This window comes from Neltuma alba, unplaced genomic scaffold, assembly GCF_004799145.2.
Source record: "Neltuma alba isolate B1F8T4 unplaced genomic scaffold, ASM479914v2 tig00012255_pilon, whole genome shotgun sequence".
Taxonomy (NCBI): domain Eukaryota; kingdom Viridiplantae; phylum Streptophyta; class Magnoliopsida; order Fabales; family Fabaceae; genus Neltuma; species Neltuma alba.
The window spans coordinates 115,288-135,457 of record NW_021636781.1 but is presented as its reverse complement, the minus strand read 5'-3'; the positions used below and the strand labels follow the sequence as shown (position 1 = coordinate 135,457).

The following is a 20,170-nucleotide window of genomic DNA, read 5'->3' as shown; positions in this document are numbered from 1 at the left end:
AAGTATTCATCAGCAAGTCTCTGTCTATATATATACTCCTCCGGTCTTTAATATAGGACTCAATTCTTGAGTTGGTTTTGGTCCTAAATATAAGAGCCCTTTCTCATATTTATCAATTTTTTCTAAATTACCCTTATGAATACTCCCTCAACCATAATCAAGTAAAAGAGGGAGAGGGGGTATTAAGAAAGATGATTATGGTGTTTTAGGAAAAATGTGTCACTTTTCTTATAATTAACTAACTTACCTAACTTCCTTAATCTAATCAAATTAGTTAAATGGGTCTTATATTAAGAACCGGAAGAGTAAATCATTAATGAATGACGCTTAGCTAGTCATCCTTAAAAAACTTTTTGTGCAGATATTTTTTTGTGTTCCGGCACTGCTTTTAATGATGCCCCCGCACCCAGATACAATGAACAGGCCAACCCCATAGAGATTGAGAAATGGCAAACGTCATACTCATCCTGTTCTCAATATATTATCTCTGATCCTAATTATAAGAGCTAGTTAACTAATTTGAGTAGATTGGAAAAAGAAGTAAAATTAGATATTTATAATAAATAAGTGTTGTCTTTCTTAAAATATCTTTGTTAATCAAATTTATTGGTTAGAACTACCGTTGTTAAAAGGACTACTTTGAAAAAAATGCATAAATATGATAGACAAAGTGGATTAGAATCTTATATTTAAAACTAAAATAAAAGTCAAACAATGTCTTGTATTAAGTACCAGAGGTAGTAAGACTTATTTAACTAATTTGATTAAATTAAAAAAGTTAAGTAAGCTAGTTAATTATAAGTTAGAAATATACACACACATGGTAACAAAGGCATATGGGGCTGTTCTCATCCTTCATAGTCACAAAAACTACCTCTTCACTACATGTCTCTCTGTTATAATGCCCTGTCTTTAAATATCTATTGTGTGTATCTAAATGTGTCCATCCTGAAGATATGGAGCTGCCTACGTATGAGTCTGTTTGTCTCTCCCTAAATGTACACACCCACATAAATAATCCGTTTATGTTTTGATCTTTATCCATAATGTCTTGCAAGTGGCAATATTGAATAATGTTTTAGTATGGATTAATAATTAATTAAATCTTTGGATAAGTAACAGACCCAAGTGATCACCATTCCTTGCTGTTTTTATCCTCCATATTCTAATGCTCCACAAAACATATACACACAGCAATATAATCCTAATTATATATTATTTATTTATCACTAGTATTATTACATATAATGTTTGTTTTACTGGTGAGCCATCAGAATCAAATTCAAAGGGCTAATTGACTGCTGATCTGATGTTGATGAGCTAATTTCTTGCGCAGAAATAATTGTGCTGTTGACAATTTCTCAAGTAATTACTTTTGGTGTTAAATATGACAGACTCCTCCGACTGTAGGACCCTATACCCAACAAACACACATGTAATGTTTTTTGCCTCTTAACAAAAAATCCCATCAATATTCAACTGAGAAATATATTATATATATAGACATATATACATATATATAGTTTATACATAGTTGATCAGAGACTTAAGAGAGTAAGAATTGGCAATTTGAAGCAGTTGGGTTGACAACCCTTACAGCCAAACACACATTAGTTATCCATAAGTGGTCCATCTTGCTGCTGTTACTATCTCCAAAGAAATGACAACCTCCCTCAAAAGTTATCTTTTAATTAATTCAATAGCTCTATTCATAAAAATATCTGTATATATAATGGCTTGTATACAACTGTTTCCCAATATTTGAATTAATGATCATGAGAAACTAATTTGACTTTGTAGCTAGAATTATGATTGAACGGAAAAAGAAAGATAATGAATGAGAAAAGAAGATATAGAAAATGCGTCTGCCAACTGTACTGAGTGATATTTATATTTTGATTATTCCATCATGCTTTGTACAATACATCTAATGTTTGATGTGTGTGTGTGTGTGTAGATAAAATGGAATGCGACTCATCTCTCTTTGGTATTATGGCTGTGGATAACTATAAAGGTCAATACAACATGTGTTACTTATGAAAAGTTTGGAAAAACTATACAGTGGGGATTGTGACAAAGAATAATTATAACTATCTATCTGCCACAGTGCCACCATTACACAGAGAAAGAAATATTCAGTTGAGTGATCATTTTGGCTTTATATAGTTGAGTCACCTTTGTAATATTTAGGTCTAATTTCCCAATAAGAAATTGAGTTGAGTTCTCCTTCAGAGTCCTAATTGACTTGGTGCCTCTTTTTAAAGCTACATCAATTTATGAAGTTGTTCATGTTGAAATTTTACTGTGTAAGCGTGTTAAAAAATATTTAAAAAAGTCTCATACTTTCTCTGTCTCTTATTATAAGATCTAATTTTTAAATAGGCCTGTTCCTTTTTATAAGATTCTTTTTGAGTTTGTCTGAACATTTAATACATTATTACTTATTTTATCTCTATTTTAATGCATTTAATGCATTCTCTTTTTTCATTGATCTCACTATTATTCTTTCACATTTACCCATTTATATATAGAGGTATATTCAGAAAAAAAATTACATTAGTTACATATTAATTACTTTTAACTAATTTTAACTATTTTCTTACACCGCACAATTTAGTTAAAATGATCTTATAATAAGAGACGGAGGGAGTATTGTTCAAGATTAATGAGAAAGTTAGTGTGTAAGTTTGAACTAATAAAAGGATTAAGAAGATAAATCTTTCAAACTGATTGTTAAGTTTTTATGTGTTTAATTAGTTGGTTTTATTCCTTCATTTAATCGGATTTAATTGCATTAAGCCATCGTTATCATTATTCCCTACAAAAGCAGTTCAGGGAGCACCTCATTTTTCACCTTTATAATTATATTATTCTTGGATTGGTTCTATTGGTTGGTGGGCAATAAATAAGGCCTTATCATGCAAAAGCCCATCTAACTTGGGTTTGGATTGGATCAAAGTTACAGGCTTTTAGGAACCCACACAAAATTTATTCTTCTGAAACTTTCCATAAGGTAGACATTAAAAATCAACATCAACATGTATATTAATAACGAGAAGTTATAACAATAAACCATACTATTTACACGTAATTAAACAACATATTTTACAGTTGATCTCCAACGTATGCCTTTAAACTTCACAGGATTATTTTAATAAGCCTCAGGGAAGTTTTATTAGTTAAAACAAACGCAAGCTGAATTACTCAGTTGCAAGCTAGATGTGTATTATTTATATACCAATATTAGAGGGGGGGGGGGGGAAAGAAAGTTGGATATGACAAAATTTTATTTGGAGCTGAGTTATCGGATCTACTGCCAAAAAGGAACATATCTGTGGGAAACAATTGAAGCCACAGATACATTATCAACGCCAATACACTCACTTTCTTTCTTTCTTTCTTTCTTTTTGGTTACAGCTTTATTAAAGCTTGTGTTTGACATTATTCATGTTCCGTGCCATTGGAAAGTCCTATATGAATCATCGTGTGTATGAAGTTACTGTTTATGTGAAAGAATGTTGATTTGATTCTTATCTTCCGGATCCCAAAAGCAGAACATTTATTTGCTTATCTTCAGGTTCCCTTTTGGCATCTAGGGCTGAGCAAGCAACCCATAGCCCGGCTGCCCGCCCGCAACCCGTGAAAACTGGGCCCATTTGAGCCCGCCTAAAAAAAATATAAACGGGCGAGCTTAAATGGGCGGGTTTAAGTATTAAATGGGCGGGCTACGAGCAGAGGCACGGGCTGCCCGTACCCGCCCATTTAGATTTTTATTTTTTTTCTTGAAAAATTAAAAAAAAAGAGGGATATGACTTGTGAATTGATTGAGAGAGACTTTGGACGCCTCTCCCCTCTCTCTCACGAGCTCTCCTACCCCACTCCTAGTTTCCCCCTAGACCCCCTTTTTGCTTTGCGCTACTCCTCTCCCTCAGATTGAATCTCAGACTTGAGCCCTCACGCTGCCACTCACCTCTCAATCTCTCAATCTCTCACACATACGGCAAAGGTGATTAGGTGCACAAGGGACACATCGCTCACTCAGTCTCGGCACCAGTGTTCCACGGTGGCTCTCGCCTTCTTGCCTCTAGGTCTCACGCGCTCCATCTCATCGGCATTTGAGCAGTGAGCTCTCCTCTTTCGTCACCTTCGTAGCACCATCCGTCGGCCTCTTAGTCCTATCAATCTCCCTTGCCTCTTAGCCTTGTCAACGGCATCTCCCACCTCTTAATCTTGTGTCGTCGTCTCTCATTTCAACTCAAATCTTCCATTTATTTCACCCTTTTTAGCTCTTGCCTTTTGGGTTGACATTTATGTGTAAGATTTGAGATTACTTTCATTAGCTTAATACTTGTATTTGCTGATATTTATATGTGATTGCTGCCTTGCTAGTAAACACTGAGCATTTGTTCTGTTTTAGGAAAGGTATTTCCATTTTTATGTCTTTAAGCTGCAAAAAGTTCAGTATGAATGAGAATATGAGATAATATTTTCATGTCTTTCCATTCTTAAACGGGTTCCCCATTACCCGCATCAGCCCGCCCAGTTAAACCAACCCATTCAACAACGGGTTTAAATGGGTATCTATGGGTATGGGCTAACCCGTACCCGTTTAAATTTAAACGGGCGGGCCACGGGTTAGGGGCCGAGTAGCCCAACCCGCCCGTTGCTCTGCCCTACTGGCATCCTCAACTTTCTTCTGCGATGCTCATTCCTGCCTTCTGTAAATTCATGTAAAGATTGATTTAGATATTTAATTGACACATCTAAACATCAGAAATGCTATGATTTTTCATATTTTACACTGCTCTTTAAATTTTACCTTACTCTAGTGTTTATATATGCCATATCATCTTATTCATACTTACAAAAGCTGTACTATTTAGAAGTCATAAACAGTAGATTTTATTTAGGTTTCCATACAAAATGCATGATTCCCGGTCTAATTATCTTATACTACTTCCGGTCTTTAATATAAGAACTAGTTTGACATTTAATTAACTAAAATATACGCAACCCCCTTTAACTTTAGGTTAGTTACATATAACCCCTTTCATCTATAAAAGTTTAAATTCCACACCTTCACTTTTTAGGTTTTGACCATGAACCCCCTACCGTTAAAATGATGGTTAAAGTTAATGGAATTTATGCCACATCATTCTGATAAAGATTACTTGGCAAATGAGATGAAATATTTGTAATAATATTAATTTCACCCGGCTTAAAACCCGCCGCCTTATTGAAAGGGCAATTTTTAATTTTGACATCAACTGCGACCCCCAAATCACTAATTTTTACATCTGTAGTGTCTTCATGTTTCCATCTTCAACATGTCCAGATCAACTCTCTTTTCTACAATGTCGCCTTTAGCTTCTGAAATGGCATAAAGTCATCTTGGTTTCAAATTTCATGGCTATTTGTCCCATCCCTATTACCTTTTTCCTTGAAATCTGTTAATGGTATATTTTTTAAAGACATCTTTGTTTTATGCTTACATTCAACTCAAGCCCCCTTTTGTCTTTCTCTGTACAATACTGGAGTTAGAAAGCCAAGTTTAAACACCAAATCAAACTGAAATGAACATGGAAAGCATATAGATAAGATTTTGAACGAAAAAGATGATTTCTTGTGGATTCTGGAAAGCGTTAAAACATCCATAGACATCGAGAAAGGAAGACATTATCAAAGTTTAATTGGCACTGCTGAATTAGATATGTTGAAATTAGTAGAATGGCAAAATTATCCTTAAATAAAATACTGTGCTTTTAGAGTTTAAATAAATTAATGAAATTCTCAAATTTTCATCTCATTTGCCAAGTAATTTTAATTAGGCTGACATGGCATAAATTCTGTTAAACTTAACAGCCATTCTAATAGTAGGATGTTCATAGTCAAAATTTCAAACCTGAGGGTGTGGAATTTAAACTTGTAAAGATGAGGGGGATTATGGGTAACTGATCTAAAGGTCAAGGGAGTTATGTGTATCTTGGCCCATTTGATTTGGTCATAAATATACGACTTTAATTCACTTTGTCTCTCATATTTATCTATTTTTTTAAAGTAGTTCTCATAGTAGTTGCACATATTAAGGGTTTCATCAAATGATAGTTTTAGCTAATACATATAATCAGCAGGGGTATTTTAAGAAAGATAATACTTTTTTTTTTACAAATAACTAACTTAATAAACTCTTTTAATCTATTTAAATTAGTCAATTGGCTCTGGTATTAAAGACCGGATATAGTTAGTATATATTGAATGTCAAGGTATGAATAAGGTTCCCAACTTCTCATATTATTGTTATTATAATGATGAAAAGAGCGAGTTTATGGAACAGATTAAACATCAGAAGCCCACCAGGGGGGGGCTATTGCTGATGAACAGAACAACTTAGGACCATTTCCTCCATTGTTTTGGGACCTCAATATCCTGCTTCTTTGGAAATGGTCACCAAAATCATCGTCCAAATCTTGACATTCTCACCACCTATGCGGATTCTTTATATTCACAGAAATGATTTTATATATACATGTTTTGGAGGAAGATAGAGCGAAAAGAAATTATTATTATGTAGATATAAAATACAGACTCCATACAGAATCACTTTTGTGTGACTCTTTCTAACATTAATGAAGAGGATTGGAAAGGACAAGTTAGGACCATTCCCACCATCATTGATTCCAACTTTTGCATGGCCAATATCAATTTATGCCCCTGTGGGTTCACAGTTGCAGAACCAGTATCTGCATTAGAATAATTTATATATTGTCAAAATCACTTTCTTCTTTCAGAAAAGCCAGTCTTGATTACCTTGGGAATCCTTTCTGATCCTAGCTTAATAGAATGTTGTGAAACACATACATCAGACGACTGTGAAAGTTGGATATTTGTACTTAATATAACAATTAAGACTCTTGTTTTTTGTATTTTAACTGTTTAATCTGCGTGAAGATGCATATGTATTATGCCAATCAATCAAATGCTTGGAAAGATGAGAGTTAATCATTTATTACATACAATCTAAATAGTGTTTAGCAGCTTATCTCTTCCACTGGCCAATTAAGAAGACGCTTCAACCTTTGACCAATCAGCTGGCAAACTCAGTGAGAGATAAAAGCCAGAAGGAGCTGATTATTGATGAGTAGTGTCCCACAAAGCATGCAGAAACAAACAACGTTGCTCGGAACAAACATCCGAAATCCCAATTCCTAAGATCTCAGAATCCAACAAAATATAATGTTTCTATGACTAAGGCACACTTTTTCTTCTCATCTGGGCAGATTCTTTCCAGCTTTAGCAGATTTCGTCAGTGCAATCAATTTGAGTTATTGGGAAAGAGTTCACAGTTGGAAATCAAAAGGATATTTTAGTGATGATTTCTAGCTCCGACTCTATTATCTGAGAAAACTGTTCTGCAAAATCGTCAAAACCTCATAAAGAAGAACTTGATAGAGTTTTGATTGTTTAGTTTAAAATTCTGCGTTGTCTTTCTTTACTCACAAATAATTGTTTGAATGGAACTTTTTCTTCCTCTTCATTATTCTTTCATCCACATATATCCTTAGTATCAGACCAAAACTGAGGACATTGATGACAGCAGTACCAAGAAAAAATAATTAAAGAAGAAAAAGAAAAGCCAATAAGGCCATGAAGAAAAGAATCTCATCCAATTGCTACATGCACACTTCCAAGAGTGAGAATTCAGATTAAAAATCACAGAATCAAGTTTCAAGTTGCAGCAGAAACAAGGGGAAAATATTTACATTGCTCTTATTGTTTTTCATCTTCTGCAATACAGAGAGTAAAGTTCACCCCAGAACCCCACGTACTTGGGACTTGCAATTTTAATGAATTCAAAATATTCTATGTTAAGATAAAGAGTAAATTTCGTATGACGCAGTCCACTAAGTGAATTGACCAATAAGAATATACTATTACTTATCTCCTCTCTTCTCTCTCTTCACCCCCTACCACGATTCTCTTGTTTTTTCTTGTGAATTGCAGATATTCAAGATGTTATCTTTCTATCTTTTCCTCTTTATTTTGTTCCCCCTAGGCCCTCTAGCTGTAACCTAAACCTGATGCTCGTCATTTCAAATATTTTCTTACGAAGCTAACCAGTTTTTTCGTGTCCATAATGAAGGAAAAACAACTTTATCAGTAATGAGAAAGAAATTAAAGGATTGTGGAGTGGGGAAAAAGAAAAGAAAACAAAAAAAGATGTGAAATTTGGAACCAGATTCATTTGAAACTGATTCTCCTCTCTGGCTGTACATTGTCCTGCTTGGTTTCGTGGTTCCAAAGCAGACAGAGTCACAAGTGCTTTCCAACTTTTGGCTATTCAGATTCCTTCACTAGCTTCATCCCACTATCTCTCACCATTTATAAGTACACCCCCTTCACCATTTTCCTTCACAGGCTATATCCCTGAACCATTTTCTTCTCATATATATATATATATATAGTTATGGCTTCAAGCTCTCTCAGCAAAAAGGTCTCTGATTCGTCTTGGACACCTAAACAGAACAAGCTCTTTGAGAAGGCTCTTGCAAAATATGACAAGGACACTCCTGACCGTTGGCAGAATGTGGCTAAAGCTGTTGGTGCCAAATCAGCCGAGGAAGTTAAGAGACACTATGAAATCCTCTTAGAGGATCTAAGACAAATCGAATCTGGCCGTGTTCCCATCCCCAACTACAAATCCACCGGCAATGTTGATGAAGAAGAGAGGTAATTAATGTTCACTCACAATGCATGCATGTTTTCTTCTTCTGTTAGATTTATAGGGACAGATTCAACGTTGAATTTAAAATCTGGGACAAATAGTAAGACTAAAACTGAATAAGAAAAGCCAGCGTTGTTCATTTGTTGAAGAAGTTAAATGACGTGCATGAGAGTTGAGACATTATTATTTCATACCTGTGGTGTTATCGAACATGCAAAAGTTCTCCCATCTTTACCCATAATCAGTGGAACTTTCCCCGTCGTTTCCATATTTGTTTCTGCAATCAATGCCTCAGAATCTATCATTGTTTTCTGTTGTTATAATTATATACCACAGTGATACCTGCATGGTCATGACTTTTACTGGTTTCCCCCGCAGGCTCATGAAGTATCTCCAGCTGAATTGAAGGGAATCAATGACTGCGTGAATCCATCATCTGCTCCTTAGCATTTATATGTAGGTGCTGTTGCATGATGACTCTATAATACATATATATATATCCCCATATGTGTATCCCCTATGGCTGTGTGTCTCTTCTCCTTTCCTGTCTTGCCCTTGTCATTGAGATCATTGTAATGAATAATCGTATCCTCATATTCCTTGGTTGTGAATTATGATGACAGCATAGCTAGCGTGTTTGTGAATAATAACCAGCAACAAGAGGGAGAAACAGAAAAGTTCGGAGAAAAGCTAATTAAAGCTATATACCAGATAATATTCTTGGAATGGTATTTCAATGTCGCGGACAAACTTTATGGTGAGAAAGCCTTTTCAACTCAAAACATAGACCATATACACACAATTAAAGGTTCTAAAGGTTATATATAATAATTCTAAATGACGACGTTATTATTTAATCATCAACGTTAATCATGAATGCGAATGGCGGTTAAGCATCATGCTTCAGAATAAGAATGCGCTACATATACTAAGCATAATGAGAGGATCGCTGAGAGAGGCTGACTTGTCCAATTGTGGCTTACATGACAGCACTATATGCTTAGTTCTCTCACTAATATCACAATTGAGCCGAGATTACTGTTTTGGGTCATAAATTTTTTTGGTTGACATGTCAAGCTTTAATTGGGGCACCGTACTTGGAGCATGGGGTTTTCCAACAATTGGATTAGGAAATAAAAGATTTGACATCACATCTTAACTCAAAATCTTAGAGCCATGAATTAATATGTAAGTTTACTCGCACCTAAAATCTTGACAATCTCTCTCTCAAATATGAGTACAGCATATTGCCACACAAACACATCCCCAGAGGGGAGGGGAACCCAACACACACCCACCCCTTACCTGGCAACAAGGGGGATAGAACCCATGACCTTCTCTGAGGAGGCATGTGGTTCCAGTTGAGCAACAAGCTCAAGGCTAAGGTAACTTTCTCTGTTTTCTTTTTGCTAATCATGTGTATTTTGGTATTGGAGATAATCCTATTCAAAGAGTCACGTTGTGTGAGACTAGCCCTTTTACTAGATCTAACCTGTAACTCTTTTTCCAAGCTTCATGCACCGGGGTAATCTGATTGTCTAGGCCCATAGTGTTTTGGGCCTCGTTAACTTAGGCCTTATTTCTACCAAAAGGCCTCTGTCTTTTATGGAGAGAACCTCCCCTGTTGGCTCTTCCCTTCCCCTGTTTGCTCTTCCATCGGCTTTCAAAAGGTCAATTAGTTAGTGTTACGGGCTCAGTTGACGAGTTGACGTAGGGATAAAGAAAAACAAAGGACAAACGCCCAAAGCCAGCGCACACAGACTCTTCCATTCCACAGTATAACTGTGTTTTAACAATCTCATGTAAACCAAAAATATTGGTTAAAAAGCAGTTATAACATTGAATATGTAAAGAATTTAATTTTTGTAATGTTTTTCAAATGATAATTGTCAATACAACATTAATTACAATGAATTAGTTACTTATAAAGCGTATAATATTTAGTGTGATCAGTTTTATGAATGTAGGTGGACACACAAACAAGAGCAAACTTGTAATAATACTCACGCACAGCTTCTTCAGAATATTAGGAGGCATTACACAAACATTAGTAATATAATGTTGGACTGATGCAAAGGAACCAAACATGGATAATGTGGTGTGGTCTAAGAACATTGAAGATGGGAAGAAGCAACAACGTGGGAGAGGAGTGAGCTGAAAACAAAAGGACGCTCCAACATTACTAGGTGACCCGCCTCCTCTATCACGTGCACCTCCGCTTTCTCCCCTATCTCCCTGCCACCATCCATATTTCTTCATTCTTCATTAATATTATCAACAACATAAATAAATTTTCAGATATATACATATATATATTACCTCCGGTCCTAAATATAAGAGCTAGTTGACTAATTAGAATAAATTAAGAAAATAAGTTAAGTTATTTATTTGTAATAAATAAGTGATATTTTCTAAAATATCCTTACTAATCAAGTTTATTATTGGCTAGAATTACTATTATTAAAATGACTACATTAGGAAAAATACATAAATATGAGAGACAAAATGGATTGAGATTTTATATTTAGGACCAAAATAAAAGTCAAAAGAGGTTTTATATTAGAGATCGGAGGTAGAATATATTATGGGAGCACAAGAACGTACGTTTTCAAGTTATTGGCAACTTCCAAGCCGAAGATCTTGTCCTTTGCTCCCCATATCAGATGTATTCTCTATTATATATCCATGCTCCTCAACATCAATATTTATATAAGCTAAACACAAATTCTTCTGCGAATTATTGAAACTAATTACCTGTGGATACTTGGGGATTGCTGAATCTATATTCTTCACAAGTGCCACCAAAAGTTCCTCTTTCCTCTTTCGGTTGACACAAACAGTTTCCTGCTAGACAGACAGGTATGTTGACTCTCTCTTTCAAAATCTAGAGTGACCACTTTCACGGACATGTTCATGATACATACATATAATTTGTACAATCTCAATATATTATTAGGAGATAATAATCAACAAGTGACAATTTCAAAACCATTATGTTAATCTTAATTTATTTCAGTATTGTGATTTCATTAAGAGATTTAGGAGTGGCATCCCTCGTCTCCACTTATACATAGTGAAGTACTACCTCCGGTCTTATTTATAATAAGACCTCGTTTATAGACTACAAACAATGTCTTATAATTAGAACCAGAAGTAGTAGTTGGCCTTAGAAGTGAGATTTATTCCACATACAAGAAACAAGCTAAGATAGTTTCTCAAGGTCACCGGGGAAGGGGAAAAAAAAAAACAGAGTCTCTGGAATATATAACATTGGATTAACCTATTTCTATGTCGGTTAAAACAAGTAACCGGCATAAAAAGTTAATTTTTCATGTCTCTTCTCATGCAACCAACATAAAAAGTTATTTTTTTAATATACTATTTTTATTATTACAGACCACTTTATAGTTAAGATATATATTATGTCAGTTTGCGTAATAATTGACATCATAAAGTTTTATTATATCGGTTATTTATTAACTGATGTAAATATTCTTTCAAACTTTAAATTAATTGAAAAAATACCACTGCCTTTCTTTGATTATTTATTTAATCAATATAAATAAGCAACATAAAAATTATATTTTGTAAAAGTGCTTATACTATCTGGGAAGAATTTGTTTTGTAAGGCGACACCACTCTCTCTCTCTCTCTCTCCCCCCATCATCGTTGTCTTCTGCCTTTTCCGGCCGCACTCACTACTACAGAAAATGACTTTAGTAGCATTCATGTGGTAGCATTTAATAAAACCAACGCTACCTATTATTTGTGAATTATATATTTATTTTTTAAAAAAATTAGTTGTAGCATTTATATTACCAAACGTTACCGCTTGATTAGTTGTATTTTTTCAAAGTAAAACAAGAGGTAGCACTTGGATAAAACAAATGCCACGGCTTTCAATTACTTTTTTCAATTAAAAATATATTTATTAGAAGTAGCGATCGGATGGAGCAAATGCTACCTCTAAGATAGTTGTTCTTTCAAAGAAAAAACACGAGGTAGCGCCTGCAAGACTAAGCCCCTTTATAAATAAATAACTTTTTAATCATGATTTACAGAATAAAAAGTAAATATGTGATAGGAGTTTTATCTTGCTTGACGTAAAACGTGATTATAAGTGTTTTCAATCGGTATTTCAAACAGGCTACCTCATATTTATAATATATAATTTCTATCTTAGCCCTGACCCCACACCCTTGTATGAGAACGGAAGGAGAGAGAAGGAGAACCGAAGGGGGGCGAAGAAGGTGGGTGAGAAGAGTTTTGTTTATAAATATCCATTTAGTGAGAAGAGTTTCTCTTGGCAGTGAAGGTAGCAGAGAGAGAAAAAGGAAGGGGAGAGAGAGAGAGAGAAGAAGGACAGTGGGGGTGCGGTTGGGGAGGATAGGAAGACGATGATAACGGGGAAAGAGAGAGAGAGAGAGAGAAGAGAAACAGTAGTGCCGGCGAAGATTAGGCGGGGAAAGAAGAGAAAAGATGTGTGCCACGTCAACCTAAACTAACGGTACCAATAATACAAGGACTCCTATAAAAGTTTATGAATCTTCTTTTAGCTGAAGTTCACGACATGGAATTCACCCAAAAAAGGTAATGATATTGAGTACTTGGCTGATGACGTGACTATCTATCTAATAATCATTAGTGCAATTATATATATATATATATATAAATATATTCATAATTCACGTGTGATACCTTTAAGAAGTCTCGAAGCAAGAATCTAGGGCATGGAATGCGTTTGTAAAAGCCAACATCCAACAGCAATCTAACTCCATATGCTCTACTGGGAAGCAGAAGCTGTGACCAGCTTGAGAAACCTCCGAGCCTCTCAAGCGCCGGACCGCTGAACGATTCCATCAGCTCGGGGACCGACCCACTCACCACCAGCGACTCCACCGTGTCACTGTACATCTCAGCCATCTTGAACCCCACGAACCCTCCATAACTGAATCCTGCCACACAGCACTTCTCTACTCCCAGCCTCTTCAACCCCTCCGCCACGCACTCCGCCTGAAACTCCACCGACCGATCCGGTCTCTCCGTCGTGGACTCTCCGAAGAACACTAGATCTGGCACGTACAGGGCGTATTTTCTTGCCAGTGCCAGAACCTGGAATTGCCACGTCAGGATTCCGTCGGCAGCGAAGCCGTGAAGGAAAACGACGGCGAGCTTTTTGTTCTGGGGTTTGGAAGGAACCCAGAAGTTGATGACCGTTCCTTGGTGGATTTCCACCTTTTGGGGTCTCATCCCTACCATCTTCATCACCATGCGCAGCAGAGCTCTATACATCGCTATAACACTCACCATGTCGACCTGTGATACGGCTTCTCACAGGAAGGATGCTTTGGGTCACGTGTGGAGGATAAATGAAGAACAGGGACAATCTTTAAAACATGTAATTGATATCCTACTTAATGATTTATACGGGGAAGACCCATTCTGCTGTTCTTTCCAAATATGTCTTTATAATAAATAAGAAAAATAATTAAAAAAAAATATGCAGAGAAATGTAATAAGTGATAGTATTACAAGAAAGAGAGAAAAAATAATTGAAAGCAAAATTAAAAAATTTACATTAAATATCAAGACAAATTCAAATTAAAGCATCTAAAATAGATTTTTTTTAAAAAAAATAAAATTTATAAACAAAAACGGAAAGAAGCAGTAAAAACCAGAATAGCACGTGTTCATTAAAATTATTTAAAAAAATTATGGGGCGCAATCTAAGCCGTACTTGTATGGAATATAAATGATGCCCAGCTGCATCCGATAACCACCTGTACGCCCTCATAAAAAATTAATTAAAAATAATAAATAAGTTAAAAATATATTTTATTTTTAAATATGTCTTTATAATAAATAAAAAAAATGCGTGAAAAAATATGATAAAAGATATACCAAAATAGACTCTTTTTTTAAAATTAAGATTTATAAATAAGAGCGGAAATAAAAACGAGAGTAGTACGTGTTCAGTAAAAAAATTACGGGGCCCAATCTAAGCTGTCCTTGTATAGAGTATAAACGATGCCTAGCTCCATCCGATAACCACCTGTACGCCCTCCCAAACTTGGAAATAGGTCCCCTCCCAACTCAGTAAGTATTAAACCATCCTACTCGCAGGCTCGTGGCTAGTTTTCTTCTTCTTTATCTTTTTCCCCCGTCTCCGGTTGGCAGTTCAGAGTATTATTACTATGCCTTCAAACAAGACAAGCATTGCGTCTTTTTTCTGAACTGAACACGAGAGAGACTTGCCACAAATGGAGAAGATAGGAGTGACGTACGAAGGGAAAGCGCCAAGACAATTTGTGCCTACCAGTTACCACAAATCATTTTAGAATGCAGCCATTCACTAGAAGCCTAAACGCAGCACCCCAACCAACGCAAGTGGCCATGTGCCCCTTTCAGAACTGAGATGAAGAAACACAATAACTGATGTATCAGATCAAGCGACAATAATTAGCACTGCAGCCTCCAGACCATCAAATCACCCTCACTGCTTTGCTTACATGAGAGAGGATCTCTCACACTAGAGTCTGTTGTTTTGTTTATTTTTCGCTCTGTATGTATTAAAAGAAAATAGCACCGTACTAGCCGATCACTTATCTTCTACGGCTACCATTTCTACGTGAAATTACGTGATACTTCTATTATCTTTAATATAGAATTTAATTATTAAGTTAATTTTAGTTCTTAATATAAAATCTATTTTTTATATTTATTAATTTTTTAAAATTATTCTTATAGATACTCTTTCAACTATAATCCAGTAAGTGATGGAGGAAAGATATTAACAAAAATGATTATGGTGTTTTACAAAAAAAACATGTCATATTTCTTATAATTAACTAACTTATCTAACTTTTTTAATCTAATCAAATTGGTTAAACAGATCTTATATTAAGAACAGAACTGTTCTTTTTCCCATTAATGCTTAAGTAACTCTCCGTGCGTAGTGTGACCATTACTTAAATTCGACCCGTCAATAATAAAGTCCTCTAATAGGATGCAATGTAAAGTATTGTTATAGGTGCTATTCAATTATGAGATCCAAATTCAATAGGCCGAAAGCACTCCACACTTCTTCTTTTTTTTAAAAAAAAAAAAACACCCTTTGATTTAAACAGGTATTGATCAGGACCTTTACAACTCCGTCAAAGGACGAAGTATAAACAAAAGGAACATCACAATCTACGACTAAGTTTAAGAATAACAGTGATATTAATTATTAATCAATCCTGTATAATAATTGTATCTATATATTGAATGCAGAGTAAATAAGTGGCATGGAGTCACTGAAAAAAGATAGAGGAAGATTGAGAAGGATCCTCGATAATAAAATTATCGAACGGGACTTTTTAATTAGCTGTTTATTATTTGTGCAATTCATGTTACCGAACCCGTCTAATTGAATGTTGTAATTATTGTATCCATATGGTTTTAAAGTTCTTAATACAAGTTAGTCCCTCCTTTATTGCCTCACTCACTCTCTGATCATCCAATATACTCTTTTGGTCCTTAATATAAATCTAATTATTAATTTAATTTTGTTTTTAAATATAAGATATATTTTTTATATTTATCAATTTTTTCTAAATTACCCCTATAAATACTTCCTAACCATAATCAAGTAAGTGAGGGAGGGAATATATTAAAAAGGATGATTATGGTGTTTTAGGGAAAACATGTCATATTTTTTATAATTAACTAACTTACCTAACTTTCTTAATTTAATCAAATTAGTTAAATAGGTATTATATATACTAAAGACCGTAGGAGTATTAATTATTATTTTTTTACACAAACCATGATACTAAAAAAAAATAAAGGAAAAAAATACCGCTCCTGGTCCCTGAACCTTAATTGTGTTTTGCTTTTAGCCTACATAATTTTTTTTTTTTGACCAGCAAGCCTACATACTCTTTCGGTTTTTAATATAAGACCCATTTAACTAATTTAATTAGATTAAGGAAGTTAGGTAAGTTAGTTAATTATAAGAAATATGACATGTTTTTCCTAAAATACCATAATCATCTTTCTTAATACCTTCTCTCCCTATTCTAATTGACTATGGTTGAGGGAGTATCTATATGGATAATTTAGAGAAAATTGATAAATATGAGAAATGGTTTTTATATTTAGGACCAAAATCAACTTAACAATCGGGTCCTATATTACGGATCGGAGGAGTAGTTTATTGTGATTTCTAATCGCTTTTACTTATTCTGTTTGAAACATACCTTTATTTGGAAAATTTGTTTTTGACAATATTTTGAAAAATACGTAGAAGGACGGTGAATTGGTCTAAATAATGTTTATTTTACTTAAGCGAACTTAATAGCGTCAATCCCATCATATGATTTGAAAAGACATAAAAAATATTATAAAATTATCTGTTTAGAAAACATAAAAAGGAACCGGTGATTGTGGGCCTTGTGGTTTAGCTATGATGTTCGAAGCTGCCTTGGAGGTCGCCAGTTCGATTACTGGTAGGGAAGAAGAAGAAAACGTAAAAAGTAACCCATTTCTTAAAATAAAAGCATGCTAAGTGATTTTTTTTCAAAAATAAATCATAAAGTCAGACTTTACGAGCTTAGCTAGTTTTAAAAATAAATGGAGAATTATAATGAGAGAAAAAATTATAAAACAAAACCTAGAGATTGTTTAATAGTAACTTTTTTTTAGTAAGATTTGATTGTAATTCTCCCTAAAAAAATTATCAAGAAGCTTAAAAGTGTAAGACAACTCAGATGCTCTATTCCCTCCTAGTTGTATGGGCCTAACCATCTTCGATCGTAGATATCTAAAAGGCATCTCTGAAGAAAGTCCAACATATCGCAACACGGGGATTTATTTATTTAAATTATAAATTATAGATGAGAGAGGAGAGGGTAGTGTGAACTGAGAAACTCTTTTCCTTGACCCCCAAAAAAACAAGGAGCAACTAGGAGAGGACATGATGTAAAATTAATTTGACCCATTCCAAAAGAGGCTATTTTGAAGCAACTTACAGAGACAAATGTTCAACAGAGCAGGCCACGTGCTTTGTACTCCACACCACTGAATGATATAGAACGGCACCAAAGGGAACATCTTGGAATAAACGCACTTTGACGCTTTCTCTATTTATCTCTATCCTTTTCATGTGCTTCTTTGCAACTTCACATCAAACAATAAGAGCAAGTTTCTACCAAACTAATGTTATTATAAAAGTCTATTCAGTCACAAATCATACTCCACCGATTATTAATCTTTATCCAATTTTACTTTGGGATAAAAGTCACTTTTACCAAAGTTAATTCGAAGTCATAGCCATCATATTCATCTGCATTTCTCAAGCCGAGTTCTCTGTTTCTTTAAGATGTATAATGATCAGACTCATTTTGTCAGACCTGATGAATAGGGATTTCTGTCCCTCTGTTTGCAGAAACATGCAAATCTCCCAACAAAATGAACAGAACCAAATTAAGCATAACATGTTTCCAAAACACTTCACTATGTATTACTTACTACGAATGAGTATGACATGTAATACATATGTTTGTCAGAATTCAGAAGACAAAACGAGGCTTAGTTATGTCACAACCTGAAGAGGATACCTATGAATACAGTCCTCCCAGGGACTGTTTGGCGAAGCCTTCACATTCCTCAGAGCCTGCCAAACAGCACTGTTACACTTAAACCCACTCCCGAACGCTATCTGCCACACTCTGTCTCCTTTCTTCATCCTTCCTTTGGCTTCAATGTATCCCAACTCATACCAGATTGAGCTCGAAGATGTGTTGCCAAATCTGTGAAGTGTCATCCTTGATGCTTCCACATGAACGGGAAGAAGCTGAAGATTCTTCTCGAGTTCATCAATCACAGCCCTCCCACCAGCGTGAATACAGAAATGCTCAAAGGCTAGCTTGAAATCTGGTATATATGGCTTCACCTTCGCGTTCAAAAGCTTCTTCGCCATTAATGTTGCGAAGAACAGAAGCTGCTCGCTGATTGGAAGAACCAGAGGCCCCAGTGTTGTGATGTTGGTCTTTAAAGCTCCTCCTGCTATGGCCATTAGATCTTTTGAGAGTGAAACCCCTGTTTTGCCTGCATCGTCTTGTTCCTGATACACACATTTGAAAGCTTTATCGTCTGCCCCTTTGTGGGTTCTCACGGTTTGAAGCAGCTTGTACTTGGCTTTTCTTCGATCTGAGGATTTGTTTGAGAGTAAAATGGCAGCCCCACCAACACGAAAGAGGCAGTTTGGGATTAACATTGATTTCTTGTTCCCAAAGTACCAATTTTGAGTGATATTCTCTGTGCTAACCACGATTGCGTATGTGTTCCTGTGAATTTGAAGCATGTCTTTGGCGAGATCGATGGCTATGACGCCTGCGCTACAACCCATACCTCCCAAATTGAAGCTTTTGATGTTACCTCTTAACTTGTACTTGTTCACGATCATGGCGGAAAGCGAAGGTGTGGGATTGAACAGGCTACAGTTAACGACCAGGACTCCTATGTCTTTGGGTTTGACCTTGGTGTTCTCGAATAGGTTGTCCAATGCTCCGAACATGACCTGCTCTGCTTCTTCTCTCGCTGCCGCCATCGATGGCCGCGGTGGGATATAATGCATAGCTTCAGGGACGTATGTTTCTTCACCAAGACCAGATCTTTCCAAAATCTTTCGCTGGAATTCGAGAGACGAATCGTCGAAATCGCCCGTCAGCTTCGAGTGGTCCATGAATTGTTTGTATTTCACTTGCAGGTGTGAGGGGGGTTTGTAGCAAGAATAGTCGAGGAGGTAAATGGATCTGGGTCGGGTCAAGAGGTAGAAGGTGGATCCGAAGACGAGGATCGCAGAGCAGGTGATGACGATGACGAGATTGTACTGTAAGTGGAGCCAGAGATGGCGAATCTCTTCTGGGTTCATCTGGGAAGCTTGAATTATGACGATGGACATTAGAGGGATCATACAGAGAGTGAGAAGATGGGTCATTAAATAGTGATAACCCAGTTTGACGTACTTGAGGTTAACGCTCTGCAGGAAGTCCGGTAACCTCCGACTATGGTGGATCTGAAGAACTCCACCGTTTCTGGGGGCATTGGTTTGATCGGAACTCATGGCGGGTGAAATAGGGATTCGAAGATGATGTGTAAAGGTAAAATTTTTTTATCTGAATCGATGAAAATCGGAGAAACTGGGGATGATACCAATTAGAAAGAATTAGGAAAGAAGCGAGTACGCGTAGGAAGCCATGAGAGGAGCTTGCCTGCTATTGCTAATCTAATCGAAGCGATACACACAAACACACACCCCTATATATATAGACAGACACAACCTGTATGCATCTGTATGCGCGTGTGACTGAAAATGGCCACAGGGAATAGAAAGAGAGAAAGAAGGCGATCTCTTTTCTCTGCGATTCCTCGTTCTCATCTGTTCCTCCTCCTCGCAGAGAACGA

General features: G+C 35.8%; 3 protein-coding genes across 3 annotated transcripts; 1 reads left to right on the top strand and 2 right to left on the bottom strand.

Moving 5' to 3' along the window:
* The first annotated feature begins 8,448 nt into the window (after nucleotides 1-8,448).
* Nucleotides 8,449-9,217, top strand: LOC114725582 (protein RADIALIS-like 3). Its single transcript, XM_028912108.1, has 2 exons — nucleotides 8,449-8,727; nucleotides 9,101-9,217. The coding sequence occupies exons 1-2, from the start codon at nucleotides 8,465-8,467 to the stop codon at nucleotides 9,126-9,128; spliced, it is 291 nt and encodes a 96-aa protein (XP_028767941.1). The 5' UTR covers nucleotides 8,449-8,464; the 3' UTR covers nucleotides 9,129-9,217.
* A 1,473-nt stretch (nucleotides 9,218-10,690) lies between these two features.
* LOC114725580 (uncharacterized) lies at nucleotides 10,691-14,087 on the bottom strand. Its single transcript, XM_028912107.1, has 4 exons — nucleotides 13,421-14,087; nucleotides 11,477-11,566; nucleotides 11,327-11,394; nucleotides 10,691-10,957 (listed from the first exon to the last, which is right to left on the bottom strand). Exons 1-4 carry the CDS (start codon nucleotides 14,030-14,032, stop codon nucleotides 10,828-10,830), a joined length of 900 nt encoding a protein of 299 aa, XP_028767940.1. The 5' UTR covers nucleotides 14,033-14,087; the 3' UTR covers nucleotides 10,691-10,827.
* Nucleotides 14,088-18,162: 4,075 nt separating this feature from the next.
* On the bottom strand, nucleotides 18,163-20,138 carry LOC114725537 (3-ketoacyl-CoA synthase 4-like). Its single transcript, XM_028912060.1, has one exon. The coding sequence runs from the start codon at nucleotides 19,827-19,829 to the stop codon at nucleotides 18,297-18,299; it is 1,533 nt and encodes a 510-aa protein (XP_028767893.1). The 5' UTR covers nucleotides 19,830-20,138; the 3' UTR covers nucleotides 18,163-18,296.
* Nucleotides 20,139-20,170: the final 32 nt, after the last annotated feature.

Excerpts from the sequence above, each read along its gene's own strand:
- LOC114725537 (XM_028912060.1), bottom strand. The coding sequence starts at position 19,829 with ATGAGTTCCGATCAAACCAATGCCCCCAGAAACGGTGGAGTTCTTCAG.
- LOC114725580 (XM_028912107.1), bottom strand. The coding sequence starts at position 14,032 with ATGGTGAGTGTTATAGCGATGTATAGAGCTCTGCTGCGCATGGTGATG. Across the intron at positions 11,395-11,476 it reads CAATCCCCAAGTATCCACAG|AGAATACATCTGATATGGGG; the intron begins GTAATTAGTTTC and ends GATATATAATAG. Across the intron at positions 10,958-11,326 it reads GTTGCCAATAACTTGAAAAC|GGAGATAGGGGAGAAAGCGG; the intron begins GTACGTTCTTGT and ends GGATGGTGGCAG.
- LOC114725582 (XM_028912108.1), top strand. The coding sequence starts at position 8,465 with ATGGCTTCAAGCTCTCTCAGCAAAAAGGTCTCTGATTCGTCTTGGACA. Across the intron at positions 8,728-9,100 it reads AATGTTGATGAAGAAGAGAG|GCTCATGAAGTATCTCCAGC; the intron begins GTAATTAATGTT and ends TTTCCCCCGCAG.